This window comes from Bison bison, unplaced genomic scaffold (assembly GCF_000754665.1).
Source record: "Bison bison bison isolate TAMUID 2011002044 unplaced genomic scaffold, Bison_UMD1.0 scf7180017864531, whole genome shotgun sequence".
In the NCBI taxonomy this organism is placed as follows: Eukaryota; Metazoa; Chordata; class Mammalia; order Artiodactyla; family Bovidae; genus Bison; species Bison bison.
The window spans coordinates 9409294-9432169 of NW_011495081.1; the positions used below are offsets into that span (position 1 = coordinate 9409294).

The 22876-nt window shown below is 43.0% G+C and overlaps 1 protein-coding gene across 9 annotated transcripts in view; it reads left to right on the top strand.

Moving 5' to 3' along the window:
• CD44 (CD44 molecule (Indian blood group)) overlaps positions 1-14224 on the top strand; it is an 88688-nt gene extending 74464 nt beyond the window's left edge. For all 9 annotated transcript variants that reach the window (XM_010831846.1, XM_010831847.1, XM_010831849.1 and 6 more), the window contains 3 exons: positions 2623-2694; positions 4755-4833; positions 13280-14224. In XM_010831846.1, coding sequence (XP_010830148.1) covers positions 2623-2694; positions 4755-4833; positions 13280-13484 — 356 coding nt within the window. In that variant the 3' untranslated portion in view covers positions 13485-14224. The remainder of the gene's footprint in view (positions 1-2622; positions 2695-4754; positions 4834-13279) is intronic.
• The last annotated feature ends 8652 nt before the right edge of the window (positions 14225-22876 follow it).

Consider the following 22876-nt stretch of genomic DNA (forward strand, 5'->3'; position numbering starts at 1 on the left):
TTTTTTTTGGGGGGGTGCTCTTTAAAATCAAATGATTTCAGCCACTCCAAGCATGGTCCCTGGACCAGTGGCAGGGACATCACCTAAGAGCTGGCTGGAAATGCGGACTCCCCAGATCACTGAATCAAGAACTGCATTTTATCCAGGCCTACCCTGCCCTGCCCCCACTATGCAGTTTGTATGTACTTTCAAGTTTGAGAAGCACTGTTTAGACTTTTTCCTCACAGTGCAAGCCACCTGTACACATGTCTCAGATTGGATCTCACCTCCCAACTGCATTGTCAAGCATCCCTCTTTGCAGAACTTACTTCCCCAACCAGCCCTACCCCGGCTGGATTCGCAGAGCTCTAGGGTGCAAGACCAGGCCTGCTGGGTCTCATTCGTCTTCTCCGGCTCTTTCTTGAAGTAAGAATCAGGTGGGCAGGGATTAGTCTCTTATGTTTGCCTCCTGAGCAGGTGTGCGTTGTTCAAATGGAAGGTTTCATCTGGTTGTACACACACCCTGATCTTTCCTTTCTGGGAGCGCATTTTATGATAATCAAAATAAAGAGATGATGACCCATTGATGGCCTCCCGTTCAAATATCAAAGGCTGCTGTGAGTCAGAGACAGACCAGCGAGAGTGGTTTACCTCTTAGGTGGTTATCAAGGCAAAGATCTCTAGTTTAGACGGCTAGTATCCCATGACCTGTTCAGGCAAACACCTGCCAATAATGACCAAGGCCTCTGGGAGGCAGCTAGAGGAGGCCCCTTGGATTCCTTCTGATTGACAGAAGACACTGTCAAAATGGCCTGCTGAAACAGCCAGATGTCCAGTAGAATTTGTTTTGCTCCATTTTGAGTTTAACTAGTACAATGAATTGCATAAACAGGAGACATTCTACTCAAAATAACCACAGCCATCAAAATTTCAGAGTTCACCATCTACAGTCAGAAATTTGACTCTGAGAAAAGGCTATTTAAGTTCTGCCCATCTTCATGGGGTCACAAAGAGTCGGACACGACTAAGCAACTGACTGATGACAACAACAGCATCTTCATTTATTGATTAGCCAAACAGACTTCCTGTTTTTTTTTTTTTTTTCTTCCCTGGGAACCCTTCAGGATTCTGCAGTGGGTTCCCATTGGGTAGGGGGAAAGAGTTTATTTTAGTGGGAATTTTTCACATTTTGTTTTGAAACAGTGGAGGAAGCACAACACACACACAGACATACACACACACACACACACACCAAAGCTTTCATTTGGGTGAGTCTCTTCACAAAATGCCTTAGAAGTTTCATTTAAAACATGATTCCTCCCTCATTGTGATGAACCTCCTGTTCTTGATTTGTGAATTCTTTATCCTGCTTGCCTCCAGTTTGGATTCTTTGTCTCCTCGTTTGATTTTGTAGCAGCAGAGAATGTTGTCTTCTAAGAAGTGCATGTTTTGGGAATATAGACATATTAGCAGGCGCTCTCCTTAGGGTGATTTTTCACAAAGAGAAGGGACATTGCCCACCCCACCCTACCCTGAATCCTTTTTTTTTTTAATGTTTATGACTATTGAAGACGTTGGACGTAATTTTTAGATTTGCTTTGAACTACCTGAAGCATTTGAATCCCCTGGGGATCTTGTTAAAATGAAGATTCTGAGGTTTGGGATGAAACCTGAGGCTGTGTATTACCAGCAAGCTCCCATGGTGATGTTGCTGGTCTAGGGTAGCAAGGTCTTAAATTAAAGATAGAGAATTGTAATGTTACTGAGTGCAAGATTGTACTGCTTGCTATACAACAGGCCAATAAATCAAGAGATGAGTTGTTGGAGCAAGGATTAGTGACTTTATTCAGAAAGCCAGCAGACAAAGACGGTGGACTAGTGTCCCAAAGAACCATCCTGCTTGAGTTAGAATTCAGGCTTCTTTTATACTAACAGGGACAGAAGTGAAATCAAACTTTTCCTGGTTTCCATCAGGCTTGTTAATTTCTTCCTTCCTACAGTCATTCACAGGTGGGGCTTGTCAGGATGCTTCCTATGAACTAGAGCAAGATATTTTAGCTTAATGCTCATTCCCTGGAAGGCAGGGTTCCCAGAGATGGGCCACTATGTATAATTTAAGCTTATAGATAGCATTTCTTTAATGATTAGCTGGTAATATAAACAAAGGTTCTTCCCTATTACAGTAACTGCACACAATTACCATTCTTGTTCGCCTCTTTAAACCTCTGTAAAATTATGACAAAGCAGATTCTATTATTACCCCCATCTTATGAGTGAGAAAACAGACCTGGCGAGGGATCTGCTGAGACTTGTCCCAGCAGATATTACTGGGGAGAGACAGAGGTAGGACTTGAATCCAGGGCTGTCTTGATTTATTTATAGCCTCTTAAACACTGCATAGTTGTACTGCTGAAAATTCTCATACTCTTGTTGAACAACGACTTTTCTAAAGCTTACCCTGAATCAAACCGAGCTTTTCTGGAGGGATGTTTCTTTCATACAACACAAGATGGATGTCTGTGGGTGGCATCTATAGCTTTGCAGTGATATAGTCTGTAGAGTTTGGCCTTATGCGTTGCTCAGTAAGAAACTCCTGGTTACACGTTCCAGACTTTGTTGAGAGATGTTGTTTTTTCTCTTTAGGACACTCAAGTGGGAGTGAAGAACATGGGGCAAACACAACCTCAGGTCCTATGCGGAAACCTCAAATTCCAGGTGAGTTTTGAGCTGTGAAGGAAAAAAATGCTAAAAGCAGGTCTCTCTGAATGTCACAGAAGGGAAGAATAGACCAGTTGGAAAGCACATTCTCCTACATGTCTACCCTTGAACCTGATGGCTCTTCTTTGTGAGCTAAAGGGTGAATGACCGTACCACAGCCTCTTAAGAAAGAATGAAATCTTTCCTTCTGCTTTGGTCCCATAGATTGGCTGAGCTCATGTTCGGACCTGTCCCTGGTCTGTCCCAAAGAAGTGCCTTGTTAGTTACTAAAGCTCCCTCCCCAAGTGAGTGATCTTCCTGTCCCAGGGGACAGGAACTTGAGGCCAGTTCCCTCTATATTTCCGGGTTTGAGGGTGGATGTGTAACTTTCTCCTCACATTGCAGACGATGGGGAAATACAGGAGTCATGTGTGTTGGGTGGAGTGAAAATATTCCTCTGGTCCCCAAACTACTTTTTCACGAGGGACAATCTTTACTGATTCAGAGAGAAGAAGGTTTCAGAATATGGTGAGAGGGCTGGGCCACCTGGCTCCCTTGAGCATCAAGGTTTAAGGCATTTGAGGCCAATGCTTTCTTTGACTTAGGCTCCAAACTGGACATGTGTAAAGTGGGATTACAATTAAGGAAGGTTTTTCCTAGGGTTGTAAATTATTCTTTTAATTCTCCACTCTACAGAGATCTCAAGCTGAGCCTCCCTTAGGAAGAGGGAAGAGCGTGGTGTGGCCTATGTCCCCTTGCCTTGACTTACCTGAGCAGAGCATGTGGAGTCGGAGGAGTGGACTAAGGGGGTGGGTGGGATGCAGTTGCTATAATCAGGCAGCAGGATTTTCCCCAGCTCTAGTGAGAGTGAGTGTGGAGCATCTTAGGGCTAGACCCACGGGGAAAGAACAGAAAGGATACCTTTCTGTCAGCCTCCACATCTCCTGACTCAACCTCCCTTCCCAAACTCATCTAACCAGGGAGGGATCAGGCTGAGGCAGTACCGAGCAGGAAATCAGAGGAAAATGAAGATTCTCCAAGAAGAATAGCCAGTGAATAACTTCCCATCTTTCTTGTTCCTTCAGCTTCAGTTCATTGCATGGATATACAATCTACTTTGCTATTGAATTTATTCAGATTGTCAAGTTATATTTTAATCCTACTACAGCTTGGTTTTAAAAACATGTATGTGACATTTTATTGGTTTACAAGTGATACAGTAATTATTGGAGGCATTTTCGAAAATACTGCTGAACAAAAGGGTAAAAATATAATTCCCTTGTTACCTCACCATCCAGAGTACCATGGTAATCATTTTCATGTGTGTCTTTTCCATTATTTTTCAATCTGATTTCTATACAAACATGTAATTTGACACACTGATTAGTAAACTCATTCCCAACTGGCTGGTCACAGCTTTTCAGTGTCATTCACTAGTCTTCCTCTGTATCTTAGCACATAGTACAACGGATGGACCCTAATTCATTTAACCAACCCCTTATTGCTGAATAGTAGATGGTTTCCAACTTTTATAAATAGCACAGTAAGAAACGTCTTTATAGCCAAGTCTGAGGTCCTGTATACTTAGAAGTATAACTGATGGATCAAAGGCTGTACATTTTGAAGGATTTTGACAAATTTTGCCAAATGACCCTCCTGACCTCTCCACAGGGATGTCATTTCTGCCACCCACTAGTATATGACCTCCATTTTTGTTCCTTAATAAAATGTAATGCGAATGCTCTCACATAGAAAAGGAATGATACTTTTAAGGAACAGTCTTCTAATTTATTTAATGATATTGCACCAAAGGTATCTACAGGTTTTACAGTTCATTCTATGCTTTTTGGAAATGTGTTTCTCCTGGGGGAACTTGGAAATCTTGACTGATCATAAGGTATGATAAACAGGCCTGTTAGACAAAGACCTATAGCAAAATGGTTCTTCTACTATTAGCTGGCTATTGGCTAGACCTTTGGTTGGACCCATGTGTAGAGCCGACTTTAGCTCTTGTTTGGACCAGGTCAATTTATAAAGTGCATTCCCCAAGCTCATGCATGTCTTTGGCTTCCCACCAGAATGGCTGATCATCTTGGCATCTCTCCTGGCCTTGGCTTTGATTCTCGCGGTTTGCATTGCTGTCAACAGTAGGAGAAGGTAAGGCGATGCTCCTCGGGGCCTTAACTTTGAAAGGGCATCATTTAAACTTAGGCTATAAAACTACTAAGTATAAAATACAAGCCACAATGATACATTGCACAACACAGGGAATATAGCCAATATTTTGTATTAACTTTATATGGAGTGTAATCTATAGAAATGTTGAATTACTATGTTGTATTTGTGGGACTAATAGAATATTGTGAGTCAACTATACTTCAATAAAAAAAAAAAAAAAGCCATAGGCAATATGTCCTTGCTACTCAGAGTGTAGCCCCTGCAACCAGCAGCCTCTGTGCCCTGGAAGCTTGTCAGAAATGCTACATCTCAAGCCCTACCCCAGCCCCCTGTATCAGAGTCTGTGTTTTGATAAGACCCCAGGGACTCATGTGGACAGTACAGTTTAAGAAGCTCTGCTCTGGTATATTCTTTAGAGAAGGGAGACTGTGATTCTTAGGACATCTGCTTTTAAATGGGTCTTTTGTGGGTCTTAATTTTAGGGTATGTGATGAGAGTTGTGCAATATCTCACCAGTAAGACATGAAATAGTATATTCATTCATTGATTCATTGGGCTTCCCTGGTGGCTGAGATGGTGAAAAGTCTGAGATGGTGAAATGCAGGAGACCTGGGTTCAATCCCTGGGTCAGGAAGATCCCCTGAAGGAGGGCATGGCAACTCACTCCAGTATTCTTACTGGGAAAGTCCCGTGGATAGAGGAGTCTGCTGGGTTACAATCCATCTGGTCACAAAGAGTCAAACAGGACTCAGAGACTAACACTTTCACTTTGATTCATTGAACAAATATTTATCAAGTGTCTTCACAGTACCCAAAAATGCTGTATAGAGATTCAAGGATTGGCCCTTTAGCCTGTCTGAGGCCCCTAGAAACCTCTAGAACCCTTATGTAAAGCAGGCATTGGGTTTGTGATTTTGTGTTTTTTTTTTTTTTTTTGTAATGACACTATTTTCTGCTTTCTGAAAGCTGTCAGCAAAAGGATTCAGGTTATGGCCTAGGAAGAGTTCCCTGAGACTTTCCATGGAAAGTCTGAAAATAGACAGTCACCTCTCTAGAACTGGCATGTGGGTTGTTTTCATATCATCTGACATCTCTTCTCTCCCTCCCTCAACCAAGGCCTGTTGTTTTGGAATGATATACCTGCATATACCTGATTGAGCTGTGACCAGCCTCTAGAAATAACGCTGCCTTTAAAATTAAGCAAAGGAAAACAGTAATTCTAACATCAGAGAAAATGAACTTTCACAGGAGTACTCCAGAAATATAGCTCTAAATTTCAAGATACTCAAAGATGCACAATTTTTCTCCAAAAAAAAAATGCAGAGGAACATCAAACTTTTTGTAAATGTCCCTTTAGGTTTCTTCTTATAAAGCAAAAAAGAATCTTATTTCCAAGTGGGCCACATTTATTGTTTCATTAGATCATCAAACAGGTCAGAAAATCCCCCCTACATTTGGGAAAAGACCTGGAGAAAATTCTAGAATCTTTCTTGTTGGCTTTTGGAAAGCCAAGGAACAGCTAATTCCATTGCCATTTATGGCTCATGCAGTATCTTTCCTTTTTGGAGGAAATAAAATAATGTCATTTTATATTCATACAAGTTAATGAAAGTGCTTTTTGCTATCTGTAAAACAAAAAGAAATTTAGCCAATGCATAAGGAACAAAAACTAGGAAAAGAAATCTGAAAGACCTCCTAAAAATCTCCCATGACTAAATGGAAAGAGATTTTTTTTAGTTGAATTTAAATATGACTTAGGGAGCCCTTACAAAGAGTCTTTATACTTTCCTTCAGCCTCTGTGCTTTTTTCGTAGATGACTTTTGTTCAATTAAATATGAGTTTCCTGTTATTGGAAATCAGTCCTTTTATTCCAGGCCCTAAAATGTACCACTTCTGCTCACATATACAGCCTATAAGCTCTGTACATGTCGCCAGAGAAACATTGGCCTCAGATGCTCTCAATGTGGGGGAGAACTCAGAGAAGTGTCTCAGCTGTCCCCCGAGCAGCTGGAGTCCCTGCAGTGTGACTTGTTAGCTCGTGTGTCACTTCCCATCATGTCAGCAGCATAAGCAGGCCCCCTTGCTTCCCCACTCCCTCCTCCCAATACCAGTGGTCACTCTGGCAACGGGCAAACAGGGACACACAGGATCCGGTAGAGCAAGCGTCTCACCGGGAGAGTAGCTGCTCGGATGCTTTGAATTACCATGTCCTGATTTGATAATCGAAAACAGATTTGCCACAGAGCTAAAGACTGATTAACGGCTGCAGAGGCCCTGGGATATACACTGTGATTCTAAAGCCAGCAGCCCATTTCTAATCCTCTCAAAAGGCAGAGAGGCCTTTCTACTTGGAGCGTGGCATTCTAGAGGGATACAGAATCCTATTTTCATCAAAGAAAGTTTGTTTGAAAATAAGAGGCCTATACCAGGCATTCACTTATTCAGCAAGTGTCTTTTGAGGGGCATCTGTGACGTCAGCACTACAGAGGAGGAAAAGATAAAAACAAAAAGGGTACCATGCCTTCTCTGCACAAATCTTGAGGTTTTGTGGCAGTATTGGCCTGTTCACTTTGAGTCAGCTACTGTTTATTGCCAACATGCTCTGGGCCAGGCCGTGTTATATGAGTTAGGATTAAAAGATAGATGTGGAAAATCATTAACTACTGAAGTTGAGGTTGGAGAGTTAAACATGGGCTTCCGTGAAGGAGTGATCTGTGAGTTCCATCGTCTTAAAGATGCTGATTTAGGGGTCCTGTAATTTCTCTCGCTTTCCCAGTCCCTGTCATAGCCCACATTATTACCTTTTCTGCTGTTCTTTTTATAACCAGAGTCCTTGAATTGCACCTTTCCAGTGGAAATCAGAACTTTATTCACTCTCTGTGAGAGGTGACAGCTCTTTTAGGAATCAGTTGGATTGGTAGATATTGGATGAGACTGAAGAGAGGAAGTTAGATGCCTTTCTCCTTAAAGAATTTATCGGATTTGTGTGAAGAGGAGAGAGAAAGCTTCACAGAAGAGAAGTGATTAAGGAATGTTTCTGTAGCGATTGTGCAGAAAAGGCCTTTGCCTGCTTGCACGGTCATGGGAATAATCATCCTGTCTCTACATCCCCAAGGGCAGTCATGCCCCCTCAGCCTGGTGTGTCCCCTCCCTAAATCTCCATGACTTAGAAATGTCTTCCTTCTTTTAAGCTGCAGCCTAGTTCACTCGAATCTAAGCTCACCCAAACTCCTTCTGCCCTCTACAACAGAGCTGTCTGGTAGAACTTTCTGTGATGACGGAAGTGTTTCATGTTTTTGCTCATATACAACCATTAACCACTTATGGCTCCTGAGGCTCATAATGTGGCTAGTTCAATTAAGAAGTGAATTTTTGATTTTATTTCATTTGAATTAGTTTATATCCTATGGCTGGTGTCTACTGGATGGAATGGCAAAGTTCCAACACACTGCAAAATAGATTTCTGCTTTCAGGACCGTCAGGTAGATGAGGCGTAAGATCAGTCTTGTTTTCTGTTTTGTTTTTTTTTGCTATTGATGTTGTTTTTAAGGAAGGGGAGGAGGCCAGAATGATCCCTGTAGTAATGGATTAGAACTGATGACATTAGTATGAACTTAATACAGATGTTTACATATAGAATTATTTATTTATTTTTATCTTTTTGGCCATGGCACGTGGGATCTTGCTTCCCGGTTGGCTCAGTGGTAAAGAATCCGCCTGCCAAACTGAAAACACAGGTTCGATTCCTGGGTTGGGAAGATCCCCTGGAGTTGGAAATGACAACCTACTCCAGTATTATTGCTTGGGAAATTCCATGAGCAGAGGAGCCTGGGGGACTACAGTCCACAGGGTCACAAAGAGTTGGACACGACTGACCGAATAAACAACAACATGTGGGATCTTAGTTCCCCAACCAGGGATTGTACCTGCAACCCCTGCTTTGGAAGCTCAGAGTCCCAACCACTGGACCACCAGGGAAGTCCCAAAACCAGTTGTTAAGTTACCTTACCCCTTAACTTTTAAGATAAACTCCTCCATGCCCTAAAGAATATATTTCCTGGCTTCTAAACCCCACACAGCCTGCCCACCCACTCCTGCCCAGGCTTCAGACTGACAGCTTCCTCGTTGTGAGGTTACTTGCGTCCTCAGCTGATGCCTGAGATTGAAGAGGAAAGGAGATACAGGCAAGATGTGGTTCAGTAAAGATCTCTGACCTTTAGAGTCAAAAAGTCTAAGTTGTAAATATTAGACTGTAGTTCCTGCCATAACTAGCGGGGTAGCTTTGGGTGATATGCTTGACTTCTTGGACTCAGAAAAGAGATAAGCTGGATCACCTCTGAAGTCCCTTCAGCTCTAATGTTTCTTTTTAAATTCCTGTAACTAATAAGAAAGAAAAAAATGAGAGCTTGCTTTTTAAAAGTACTTATGAATTGCCCAGAGCACCAAATATTGGGCTGAGTTATTTATGAGCATCACCCTGCCCTCCTGAAAGAACTCAGACAGAAAACAGAGACTCATAAATCCAGAGGGAAATGGGGGCAGGACCAAATCCAAGCACAACATTCCTCCACCCTGCAGGGCTAATGTTACCCACTTTCAAAATCAGCTTCATTTAGGGTAATAACGTTAATCCCCACCTCAGCCCCTTGCACAAACATTTATCTTATGATTATAAATCACTTTCCCGCACTGTTTCATCCAACTTCTCAAGTACCCGTTTGGTGGATGAATGGAAATTACTTTAATAAGATACCTTTTCTCCAAAGACCATCTGATACAAACTATTGGGTTGGCCACAAAGGTCATTCAGGTTTTTCTGTAAGATGTTATGGGAAAAACAAACAAACTTTTTGGCCAACCCCATATTATATATAACATGGATAAATGACAAGGTCCTACTTTATAGCATAGGCAACTATATTAGATATCCTGTGATAAACCATAATAGGAAAGAACATGAAAAAGAATATATGTATGTGTGTATCAGTTCAGTTCAGTTCAGTCACTCAGTCGTGTCCAACTCTGCAGCCCCATGGACTGTAGCACCCCAGGCCTCCCTGTTCATTACCAACTCCCAGAGTTCACTCAAACTCATGTCCATTGAGTTGGTGATGCCATCCAACCATCTCATCCTCTGTCATCCCCTTCTCCTCCCCACTTCAATCTTTCCTAGCATCAGGGTCTTTTCAAACGAGTCAGTTCTTTGCATCAGGAGGCCAAAGTATTGGAGTTTCAGCTTCAGCATCATTCCCTCCAAAGAAATCCCAGGGCTGATCTCCTTCAGAATGGACTGGTTGGATCTCCTTGCAGTCCAAGGGACTCTCAAGAGTCTTCTCCAACACCACAGTTCAAAAGCATCAATTCTTTGGTGCTCAGCTTTCTTTATAGTCCAACTCTCACATCCATAATGACCACTGGAAAAAACCATAGCCTTAACTAGATGGACCTTTGTTGGCAAAGTAATGTCTCTGCTTTTTAATGTGCTGTCTAGGTTGGTCATCTTCCCTGAGTTGGGAAGATCCTCTGGAGAAGGAAATGGCAACCCACTCCAGTACTCTTGCCTGGAAAATCCCATGGACAGAGGAGCGTGATAGGCTACAGTCCATGGGGTCACAAAAAGCCCGACATGACTGACAAGTGACTTCACAAGGTTGGTCATAACTTTTCTCCCAAGGAGTAAGTGTCTTTTAACTTCATGGCTGCAGTCACCATCTGCAGTGATTTTGGAGCCCAGAAAATAAAGTCTGCTACTGTTTCTCCATCTATTTGTCATGAAGCGATGGGACCAGATGCCGTGATCTTTGCTTTCTGAATGTTAAGCTTTAAGCCAACTTTTTCACTCTCCTTTTTCACTTTCATCACAAGGCTCTTTAGTTCTTCTTCACTTTCTGCCATAAGGGTGGTGTGTGTATAACTGAGGGTTTTCCAGGAGGGGCTAGGGGTAAAGAATCCACCTGCCAAGGCAGGTAGATGTAAGAGATGCAGGTTCAGTCTGTGGGTTGGGAAGGTCTCCTGGAGGAGGGCATGGCAGCCCACTCCAGTATTCTTGCCTGGAAAATCCCATGGACCGAGGAGCCTGGTGGGCTACAGTCCATGGGGTTGAAGAGTCAGACAGGACTGGAGTGACTTAGTACACATGAATGTGTATAACTGAATCACTTTGCTGTGCAGCAGAAAGTAACACAGCATTGTAAATCAACTGTACTACAAAAAAATTAAATTTAAACAAAAAACTGCAAAAGCAAAGACAAATGAGATAACCCTTGGTAATCTGAAAAAAACACAAGCAGCACCCACCTTTGGCCTTTTACAACATCTTCATCGTAAATATACCAAGGGGAGTGGAGGTAGCAGAAGAAACAAACCAAACATTTTACATGGCTCTGGTTACACTAACAATTACAGCAAGTGCTTCTTGAACATTCACTGTGTTTTGGACACCGTTCTAAGTGCTTATCCAAGGCCTCGATTGCCTTACTCTACCTTGTTCAGAATGGTGGTAAACTCACGTATCCAGTGCCAGCCTCTGTTTCAAGGGATTTCCACAGTCTTGTGACGCTGGTGCTCTTAACAGTCTGGTGTTACAGATAAGAGAGCTGAGGCTCAGATAAGTTAAGCGAGTTGCCCGAGGTCACACAATAGTAAGGCCCTCAAGCCAGGCCTCCCAAGCCCCTGCTCTTGTCTATGTGGATTGCATCTGTATGCCCAGCCCTACGGACCAGCAGAGGTCAAGTGGCCTTCCTCCTGCCCTCATCAAGAGTCATGCCAGAGGATACAGGATCAACCTCATATTCGGGAGGTATAATTTCCACTTCCCCAAACAAGTGATTAAAGTTTATGGCCTTGGAAGTTCCAGAGGGATTGGCCCACGATCATGAATAATAGAAGCTTTGTCTCTACAACTCCAAATATCCAGCGGCAAAGTGAACAATTCCGACTTCATACTTGTTCCAGATCTCCAGATGGTTAGCAGCATGAATAAAGCAAGGGCGGCAGAGCCCAGACTTTAGGTCATAAAAGCCTACATTTGAATATTGACTCTGTCCCTCTTACTGGCTGTGTGACCTCAAGCTAGTTACTAAACCTCCCTGAGCCTCAGTTTCCATTGCTGTATAATGGGAATAACAGCTGCTTTGTGAGATTATTGTAAAGATTACATGAAATTACATGTAAAGTGCCTGACATTCAGGAAGTGTCCAATAAATGCACATTTCCCTTCACTCCCACTCTATTTGTAGTTGTGAGGGTTTGTACCTTTGCTTTTGTTTAAGCAGCATCTGACTTCTTGATGTGTGGCAGTGATCATGTTACAGGAAAGAGGAAGCATTGCTTCAGGCTGGGGCGGGGGTAAGGCAATGCCCTGACCCAGCAACAAGATCAAGGTCATGCTGTTCTATAGAAGACCTTCTGCATTTGAGTAATGTTATTAAGAAATCTTAAATAGTGAACGACTTGTCCTATATAGTTAAACTTCCCATATCTAAGGTTACATGGCAATTAGCCAAGGATAAGGGAAAAATCAGTGTGGCCTTATATCTTCCCTGGTGGCTCAGATGGTAAAGAATCTGCCTGCAATGCAGGGTTCAGTCCCTGGGTTGGGAAGATCCGTTGGAGAAGGGAATGGCAACCCACTCCAGCATTCTTGCCTGGAGAATTCCATGGACAGAGGAGCCTGTTGGGCTAGAGTCCATGGGGTTGTAAAGAGTCAGATACGACTGAGCAACTAACACTAACACTATACTTCTAGAAAAGCGTTGCCTCATTCTTCTTGGTATTTGCAATAATAACCCTGACAACGCCAACAAAGTGTTGACTAGGAGAGGAAGTAACGGGACTTTCTTGAATACACAAATCAGAATGATTTACAGTCGTCCCGTTGATGGTTTATCTAAGCCTGCAGAAACAGCCAGAGTTTAACAGAGGCAAATGTTTCCCTTACATGATATGATGGAACGAGAGTTAGCACTTGGGAGTCAGACACACCAGGGTTTGAATCCCAATTCTCTTAGCACTTGTTGAATAAACTAAGGCAAGTGACGGAATTTTCCGAGCCCAAGATTTCTTTAGCTGTGATGGGGAAGTACAGTGAGCACTGGCTTCCCATAGCTGTGACCACTGATTCTCAGACTCACTTCAGGTAGCCCGTGAGGGTTTGCTAAGTCCCAGACCCTGGTCCCCGCTCCTCGGGTTTTCTGATTCGGGATGTCTGAGGTAGGCCTGAGAATTTGCATTTCTAACAAGTTTACAAGTGATGCTTTGGCTACTGGGTCAAGGACTTTGCTGTGAAAAGTGCTGATTGTTAAAAGTCAGTAGGATGAAATATACTCAGATTATCATAAACCATAGTGATGGTGGCATTAACTGTGACAATGATGACAGAATCATCATACCCATTTCTCTTACAATTTTTTTTTCAATTCTTAGGTGTGGGCAGAAGAAAAAACTGGTGATCAACAATGGGAATGGAACCATGGAGGAGAGAAAGCCCAGCGGACTCAATGGAGAAGCTAGCAAGTCTCAGGAGATGGTGCATTTGGTGAACAAGGGGTCGTCAGAGACCCCAGACCAGTTCATGACGGCAGATGAGACGCGGAACTTGCAGAATGTGGATATGAAGATTGGGGTGTAACACCTACTTCATGACCTTGGAAATAAACCACCATTGGAGACACAACTATTACAGGGAGCTGGGACACTTCACAGATGCAATGTGCTACTGATTGTTTCATTGGGGATCTTTTTTTTTTAGCATAAAATTTTCTATTCCTTTTTTGGGAGTTTTTTGTGTTTTATTTTTCAAAGTCAGATCCAGTTGATAAAAACAGCATTGCTTTCTGAAATGAGGGCCCAGTTAATAATCAGCAAGAATTGGACTGTTCTAGTCCCCACTGAGAAGCGTCTCACCTCCCTGAGGTGTGTGATGGGCAGCTTCTAACAAAAGCCACACGTCCATCTTCCTGACCCTCAACCTTCCTCTTCACCCCACCTGCCAGGGAACAGCCCCCTGCTAAGGACATCCCCAGGGCTAAGAGGGATTGGCACCTGGTAGGAAATTTGAATGGGTCCATATTGCCCTTCCAGCAGCCCAATCCCTGGGCATTTCTTTCTAGTGGGGTTGGGGATGGGGGTGTACTGGTTACACATCTCCTTCTACAGACTCCTTGGAAAATTTTCAGATGCTTCTGGGAAATACCCAAACGGTGAAGCTATTTATCTATAGTAAGCTATTTATCTGTGTTTTTGAAATATGAAACCCTGGAGGTCCTTTGATCAGTGATTTTTTTTTTTTTTTTTGGTTACCTACCTGGTCAGAGGCATAAAGGGGTTTATGCTGATTCATAATAAACACCTGTACTTCTTCCACCTTAACCCTTTGTGCTGTGATCTTTCAGTTTCCTAACCAGCAAAGCCTGGGTCCCAACAGCTCATCAGAAAGAGGCAAGGAGATCCTCCTTGCAAGTCTTCATCTCAGAGCCACAAAGCCCCCGCTCAGGCTCACTCACCCAAATCTCACAGAGGACCAGGGGAGACAGTACTGTTTTATTTCTGAGGTTCCAAAGGCATTCTATCCTGTCCTACAACCAAAATTGTGAGAGGAGGACCTTCAGCTGCTTTTATGTACGAATGGCTGCCTATTCTTTCCCCTGAAAGGCGGTGAAAAGTCACGTTACATGTGCGTGACCTACCATTTGTGATGTTCCATGGTGGTGTCCAAAAACAACATGGAAGTGCCTTCTAACCTTTTATAATAAAAGGAGAAGCCAATAGAAATGAAGGAGGACAGACAGTAGCCAACAGACTGGCACAAGTAGGGAAAGTGGGGCAGGGAGCAGTGCAGATCCTGTTGGAGGATTTTTATGGCCGTGTTTGTATTATGTTTTTTCAAGCCAGTGGTCTCCATTTAAAGCAGTTACTACTCAGGGTTGACTTAAGTGGCTGGAGAATCCCTCAAAAGGTTACAGGGCTTCCCACCTTGGATTCATCACCAAATAAGCAGTTATATGGCCAAATAAGAGAATAATGGCTTTCTCTCCTGCTTGGCAAGTCTTAGCAGTCTTTATATATAAGTTCAGGAGACTCTGTTGGTCCTAAAACTTCCAAAGGCTGCTGGTAATAGAAAAAATTGAATCTATAAAAATAAACTGAGACCTGCTTCCTTAGGTCCCCAGAAAAAGTAATTTGCCTACACTGATTACAACTGACAATGTTTCCCAGCCCAAATATGAAGAAGGAGGAGGAGAAGGAAGAGAAGGAAAACAACAGTCCCATGTGAATCACGGCTGGGCTTACACCAAGAGTGGATTCGGAAGAGCATATCAGTATTTAAAGGAGAGTTGCCAGCTTTCTGCTCATTCGGAAACTCGACTCTTCCTCATCCACGCTCACAACCCGCTCCCCATCCTGGTCTTTGAAAGTTTCCTTTCTCTTCTGGGGATATCCTCAGTCAGCTCCATAGTTAGCTGTCTGGCGTTCTTTTTATTTTCAAGCCACTCTGTTGTTACTGCTGCTGTTGTCCAAGTACCCCCACTAGCCAGAGCTCTCCTGGGCTGCTTCAGACCCAGACAGGTTCATGCAGGCTCTTTAACTTAAATGCAACAAACCACGACAGGGGCAGATTCAAGAAAGCTAGACCCAGCTCAACCAACCCTAAATTCTCTTTGGGGTCCTGGACAGTCATACAAGTCTCACAGCTAGGGAAGGTTTTCCACACCTTCTATGCATTCCCATCAAGTAGGCTGAGATTTTGTTCAGTAACTCAGTAGTGTCCGACTCTTTGGACCCCGTGGACTGCAGCATGCCAGGCCTCCCTGTTCTTCACCGTCTCCCAGAGCTTGCTCAAACTCATGTCCATTGAGTCGGTGATGCTATCCAAGCATCTCATCCTCTGTCGTCCCCTTCTCTTCCTGCCCTCAATCTATCTCAGCATCAGGGTCTTTTCTAATGAGTCGGCTCTTTGCATCAGGTGGCCAAAGTACTGGTGATTCAGCTTCAGCAGCAGCCTTTCCAATGAATATTCAGGATTGAATTCCTTTAGGATGGACTGGTTGGATCTCCTTGCAGTCCAAGGGACTCTCAAGAGTCTTCTCCAATACCACAGTTTAAAAGCATCAATTCCTCAGCACTCAGCCTTTTTATGATTCAGCTCTCACGTCCATACATGACTACTAGAAAAACCGTAGCTTTGACTAGACAGACCTTTGTTGGCAAAGTTACATCTCTGCTTTTTAATACGCTGTCTAGGTTTGTCATTGCTTTTCTCCCGAGAAGCAAGCGTCTTTTAATTTCATGGCTACAGTCACCATCTTCAGTGATTTTTCCATCAAGTAGGCTGAAATAGGAGATTGGTTTCTACTCTCTTTTGGAATTACATATAATCTTCCCTTTCATAATTGTTGTCACCCCTCACTTGGCTATACCTCTGTGTTCTTAGGAAAGGGAAAGGGGAGGTCTAAAACTTTCATCCTAGGATACAATACCCCTGCAACATTGCCTGTGCTCAGGGAATAGAATCTACACCCTGCCACTTGAAATAAGGATGTAACTCCATGCCATTCCTACCAGTAGCTTGCTTAAGACCCAGGCTGGGTCTTAAACTGAGTATTATTTGTAAAAGAAAGGGGCCAGCATTTTGTCATTTTGCAGAGCTTAGGAGAGCAAAGCTGATAGTTTTGCAAAGCTGAGGGCTTCAGGTGTAATTTTTCCTGAAAAACTACAAATCTTTTGTGTCTCCTGAGGGCTTCCTTTAAATTAGCATTAGGTGAAAAATAAGATGGGGCAAGAGATACCTTCATATCCATATTTTGCAGATTCTAGCCTGGCAGAGATTTCTCTAGCAGAACCTCTCAAGAAATTTTACATCAAGACCATGACAACTAGAATCAATTCATAGCCTCCATTCACTCAATATACCAGTACACAGCAGGGGAGTAGGAGAAAGAAATCACTAATTTCTCTAGAAAGCAAAATGTACTTAAGAATAACATTCATCCTTTTGTCATAGAAATGTCTTTTTATAAACCACTTGTGTTGAATTTTTCCAAGAATATCTCACTGTTCATGCATGCATGATGGCATGATGGCATGTTAAATACTTTGATTTTTTGCAGCACACCCTCAACTCTGATTTTTGTATATTTTTTAATGGACCAATAATAATGAGGAAAGCATGATATATATTACTCAGCTGGAAGCACTTATTGGAACATATTAAAAGGCTACTATTAAAAGGGTTAGTGGGTTAAAAGGGAAATGGACTCAGGAGCCTCTGATTTAAAGGGGTAGGAGGCGTAGGAGGGCAGAGCTGTGATGATTTGGTTGTTTGGGTAATTTAGATGCACAAAGCTAAAGGTTTATGAGGTGACTAGAGCTTCACACTCATTTTTTTCTAAAAAGAAACATTAAATTAATTTCTAGCACTTAAAACTCTTCTTTTGGAGAAAGTATAATTTTCCATTAAAAGTGTGTGGTCCACACATTTAAAATTAAATGAGATATTGTAAAGTGTTAATACTTTAAAAGCCAAGAACTACCATTGGCCTTCTAGTTAAAGAAAGGAGAGAAAACATACTCACCTTCCTTCCCTCATGCAAGGCTCTAAAAAGACAATGAAGAGATATTGCAAAAAGATTTAAACCCATGGGGCCAAAGAGGATGGAGGAAGAGTCAATAACAGCAAAAATTTGAAGCTGGAAAGTGATGGTTCATTGATAACAGCAAATTTGGAAAAGCTGGATCCCAAGCCAGCAGGGGGGAATTGAGAAGCAACCAGATTTGTGCAGCAGAACTCTCAAAGTCATAAGATTTAGCAGAATTAGCTGTTTCTGGACATCATGGATAAAGTGAAGTGAAGTCGCTCAGTTGTGTCTGACTCTTTGTGACCCGACCCCACAGACCGTAGCCTACAAGGCTCCTTTGTCCATGGAATTTTCCAGGCAAGAGTACTGGAGTCGGTTGCCGTTTCCTTCTCCAGAGGATCTTCCCAAGCCAGGGATCGTACCCGGGTCTCCTGCATTGCAGGCAGACGCTTTACCATCTAAGCCACCAGGGAAGCCCTGGTGGAGAAGGGCTCCACCTTGGTGGAGAAGGCAGGGCTCAAATTAGGGAGATGGCTAAAAGACTAAGTAGTTGAATGACTGTTCTTTCTCCAACTTTTTACACAGTTGACATTAAAAGTATCATTCTGTAAAGTGGAACTGTATGTAAGGAATGTCAGCCTTCCTAGACATTTTCCTCCAACTTGGCTCCCAGAATGCTGGTGGACAAGCATATACAATATGCTCCAGGCAAAACTCAGTCTTCCTGGGGAATTTGATAAACTTCAGAGCAAACCAAAAGGTAGCAACAGGATAGCTTCTCAAGGCTATATATAGCCCAGCAAAGCAATCTACAACGAAGATCTCAAACCCTTCCAGGCACATGGGGCTCTTAGCTTGCTGTGGCTCCCTCCTACCCATGAGACAATTCATGGAGAAGGAAACTTTAAAAATATATATCAGTAATGGTCTCAGTAAGAAAATAAGAGATAATTCTATCTATGAAAGAAGAACTATGGTAAAAAAGGAACAGTTAGTGAACCCCTAAAAAAGAAACTTTTTAAAATTCAAATTGAAAGCACAAATTAAAAAAAAAACTCAACAGCAAGTTTGGAAAATAAAATTGAAGAAATATCCCAGATAACAGTGTGAGGACAAAGCAATGGAAACAGAGGAGAAAAGAAAAGTAGAGAAAATTCTAGAACATCTAACTTACAAATAATAGGAATTACACAAAGAGAAACAGAGAATATGAAGAAGGAATCATTTAAGAAGTAGGTCAAGAAAATTCCTCAGAATTAAAGAGTATGAATACCTAGACTAAAAGGATTGAGTGCTTAGCACGAAGGATGAAAACAGATACATGATAAGACATTTCATTTAAAAAATTTATAATAGTCAAGGCAAAGAGATTGTCTTATAAGTTTCTGAGGAGGAAAGTGTATATCATAAAGAGGATTGAGAGTAAGAATAGATTTAGACTTCTCAACAGCCACCTTGAGTGAGGACTATGAAACAAGTGCCATAAAAATTCTAAGAGAAATGTTTTCGAGCTAGAATTCGAATGTAGCCAAACCACAAATTAACTGTAAGGGCAGAGTGAAAACATTTCATATCTGCATTATCTCCAAACCTAGTCATCCATTCCCAGGCTACTCCTGAAGGATATACTCCATTAAAGCAAGGGAGTTACTAAGAAAGGGGAAAATATGAGATTCAGAAAGCAAAGTAAAAGGAATTCCTGAAGAGATTATAAAGGGAGACCCTGAGCTGACGCTGTACAGCATGTCTCAGGAGCAATCAATCCAAACTAGAATACTGATTAATAAAGGAAGCAATAAATGCCTTGGCTTTGTTGACCTCTAATTAAAAAGGTTATTTTTCAGTTATAGCAGCTAACTACTGAGGCATTTTAAAACCACTCCAAAGCAGAGCAATTTAAAATAACAAACATTGGTTATTTCTCATGAGTCCACCCATTGACCAGGTGCTTCTGGGATCTGGCCAGGGCTCAGCTGAGCATGACTGGACTGCTCATGGTTGTACTTAGCAAACAGGTCAGCTAGAAGTTGGCTGATCTACTATGGCTTCATCTAGGATGCGGGGGACCATTGGAGGCTCTTTGTGTGTGTTCCTCACACACCTCCAAGGTCTGGCAGGGTTCCAGGTGAGGGCAGTTGCCCACAACACTTCTTGAGGCCAAGAACTTCTCCTCTACCCTAACACTGTTATACTATTCACCAAAGCAAGGCACAAGACGAGCCCAGATTTGGACACTGGGAAGCAGATTCTACCTCTTCATGGGAATTGCTGCAAAGTCCTATCACAAAAAGTGTAGCTTTGAGGAGACCAATGACCAGGACCATCAGTACAATCAACCTATGACAGATGTGTTGAAAGATTCTTGTGCTCAAGGGCACCTCTCCTGTTTATGCATAAGATACACACCCCATTTTGACTGTGTTGGCAATAGCATTCTTTTAAAAAGCCATAAACAACTTCATAATTGCTATTCACTGGAAAAGGAAGGAGCCGGATCCTATGTAAAATATAGTTTGGGAGCTAGGACAGTAGAAAGAACATGAGCTCTGAGAATTAGACAAATCTGAATTTTAATATTGACTCTACCACTCTACCACTGCTCAACCCTGCTCACACAGCTTAAATGCTTTTAGTCTTAGCTTTCTCATCTGTAAAAAAAAGACCACAAACCTTCACAGGCTTGCTGTGAGGGTTGAAGGAGAGAATCGGTACATGGCTGTGGCTGGCATATATCAGGTCCTTAAAAATATTCTTATCTGAATATTAATTCATCTCCCACAGACACACTTTAGGTACTTAATCTCTTTCTTCCTCACCCCCTCCAGTTTTCCAAACTCTAACCGGGTTTTTGTTTTTTTTTAATTTTTAATTGGATGATGATTACAATATTGTGATGGTTTCTGCCATACATCAACATGAATCAGCCAGTTTTTAAATGTGAGTGACTATTAACTGAGGGTATCTGGACCCAGAATATTTCAGAATCCAAGGCTCTCCTTTAAAGCAAGACTGAAGAGCAGTCCAGGAAGCAGGGTAGCTGCTGTCCTTTGAAGAAATCTCACTATTCAAGCTGTGGTTGCAAATTAACCAGAGCTGGAGCCCCACCCACGGCTTTGATCCTGACCTCCAGGAAGTAGTCTCACCCACCCCCACCTGAACGGAGATCTTTCTTCCCCTCAGAGCACCTTTCCACTGTGTCCACATGTCCCTGAAGCAGGTCTTACTCTGCCATTTTCTTCATTTGCCTGTGGGCCTCTCTTTCATGAGACAAGTGAGTCTCTTGAGGGCAGGATTTGGTTTTGTATCTCCAACACACAACAGAAACCCAGCCTCATAACAGCCTCAAAAGTCACCATCTGCTGTTCACTTATGGATACCTGGGTTTGCACATCTGTTAGTCTTCCCTGGGTTTCCCCGCTGGTTCTGTGGTAAAGAAACCACCTGCAGTGGGGCTTCCCAGGTGGCGCAGTGGTAGACAATCTGCCTGCAATGCAGGAGATGTGGGCTAGATCCCTGGGTTGGGAAGATCCCCTGGAGAAGGAAATGGCAACCCACTCCAGTATTATTGCCTGGGAAATCCCATGGAAAGAGGAGCCTACAGGAGCGTGGGAACTACAGTCCATGGGTTTGCAAAGAGTCAGACACAACTTAGGGACTGACCATACACTCATGAGTCTTCCCTACTACCCATGAAGGGGAATTCTTACCCCATTTGAACAAGTGAGGTACTGGCAGGTACTGAGAAGTTAATGATGTCCCCCAGCTACACAAGTAGGAAGTGGTGGGGCCTGAAATGGAGCCCAACTCCATCCAAAGACTCTGACTTAACCTACTTTATTGCCTGTTGGCAGACTTTCGGTAAACTGAACTTGGCAAAGTTAAGAGATGGTCTCCAAGTATCACAAACCAGGTCAGCATGCCCTCTCTGTGCCTGTTGGGGCCAAAGGAGGGGTTTGGAAACCACAGGAAGGGTTTGGGGATGACTAAGTGAAGATGCATTTACCATTTTGGCCATAGTGGTAATAGAATTAATTTAGGACACCATAAACAACTTCATGGAAGCTGTCTTTATTGAAAAGTGAAGGAGTCAGACACACGTAAAGGTGATTTTTCCCATGACGCCTGGGGGAAAGGGCCAGGCGAGTGGGCAGTCTGGCTGAGCCATCCTTCTTGCCCAGTTACTGCGCATCAGCCTCCAGCCTCATCTCATGCCTGTGTTGACATCTGGTCTTCATCACCAGTAGTTTGCCCATCACGGCTCCCCATCACCCGCCTCCTCAATCCCGCCCCCTCAGGTTTCCAGACTGATTGCTTCATCATGTGATGACTACTGTTTTCCAGGAGTCTGGTCCAAACCACTTCCTTCTTCCTAAGTCCTTGAAGAGGAGTGACAAAAATCTCAAGAAAGGCAGCTGAAGTTTAGTTAGAAAATGACGGTCTTTAAAATGAAACAGGGAATTTCCTGGTGGTAACTTCCCAGGTGGCACTCGTGGTAAAGAACCCACCTGTCAGTGCAGGTTGACGTAAGAGAAGTGGGTTCAATCCCTGGGTGGGGAAGATCCCCTGGAGGAGGGCATGCCAACCCACTCCAGTATTCTTGCCTGGAGAATCCCACAGACAGAGAAACCTGGTGGGCTACAGTCCATAGGGCCGCACAGAGTCGGACACGACTGAAGCGACTCAGCATGCACACCAGTGGTTAGAATTCCATGATTTCTCTGCAGAGGATGTGAGTTCCATTCTCTGGTTGGGAAACTAAGATCCTGCAAGCTGTACAGTGCAGCCAAAAAGTAAAATAAAATAAAACTGAGTTCAAATCCACCCCCTGCCACTTACTCCCTTTATGACCTTCACAAGTCATTGAATGGCTCTGTGCCTCATTGCCTCATCTGTAACTTGGGAATAGTAATTACCACCAGAAAGACTGCTGGGGGATTAAATAAGATAATGCGTGTAAAATGCATGGGATATTGTAGTTGAACACGCATTTCCTGTCTCTTTCTTGACATCTTCCAAGTTTTTATTGTGTGAATCCACAGTAGGGACCCAGATAAAATGTGAACCAGGATGCAGGGGAAGTCAGAGGTATTCCAGAATTTTTCAGCCCCTCCCAAACCTTTCTAGGAATTGGGGTCCTAAGAACCTCCCACCCTGAGATGCCCAAATAGAGAAGAAAAGAGGTTCCCCTCCTGTTTTCTAGGGAAGGGTGGAATTATCAAAGCATAGTATTGACAAATCTTACTACACAGAGGCCCTGCCAGAGCCAAGCTTCAGGGTGGCTCTTTCCTGGGGAGAGAGAGGAGACAGGTTGAAATTCCAGGGACCGAGCTCCAGAGATCACAGGCCCTCACCGTGGGAAGTCTTCCACGCAGAAGTGGGGAGACAGGTTTTCATCTGTAAAGGCTTAAGGGCAATTCCAACACAGGCAAGGTTACTGGAGTTCAGG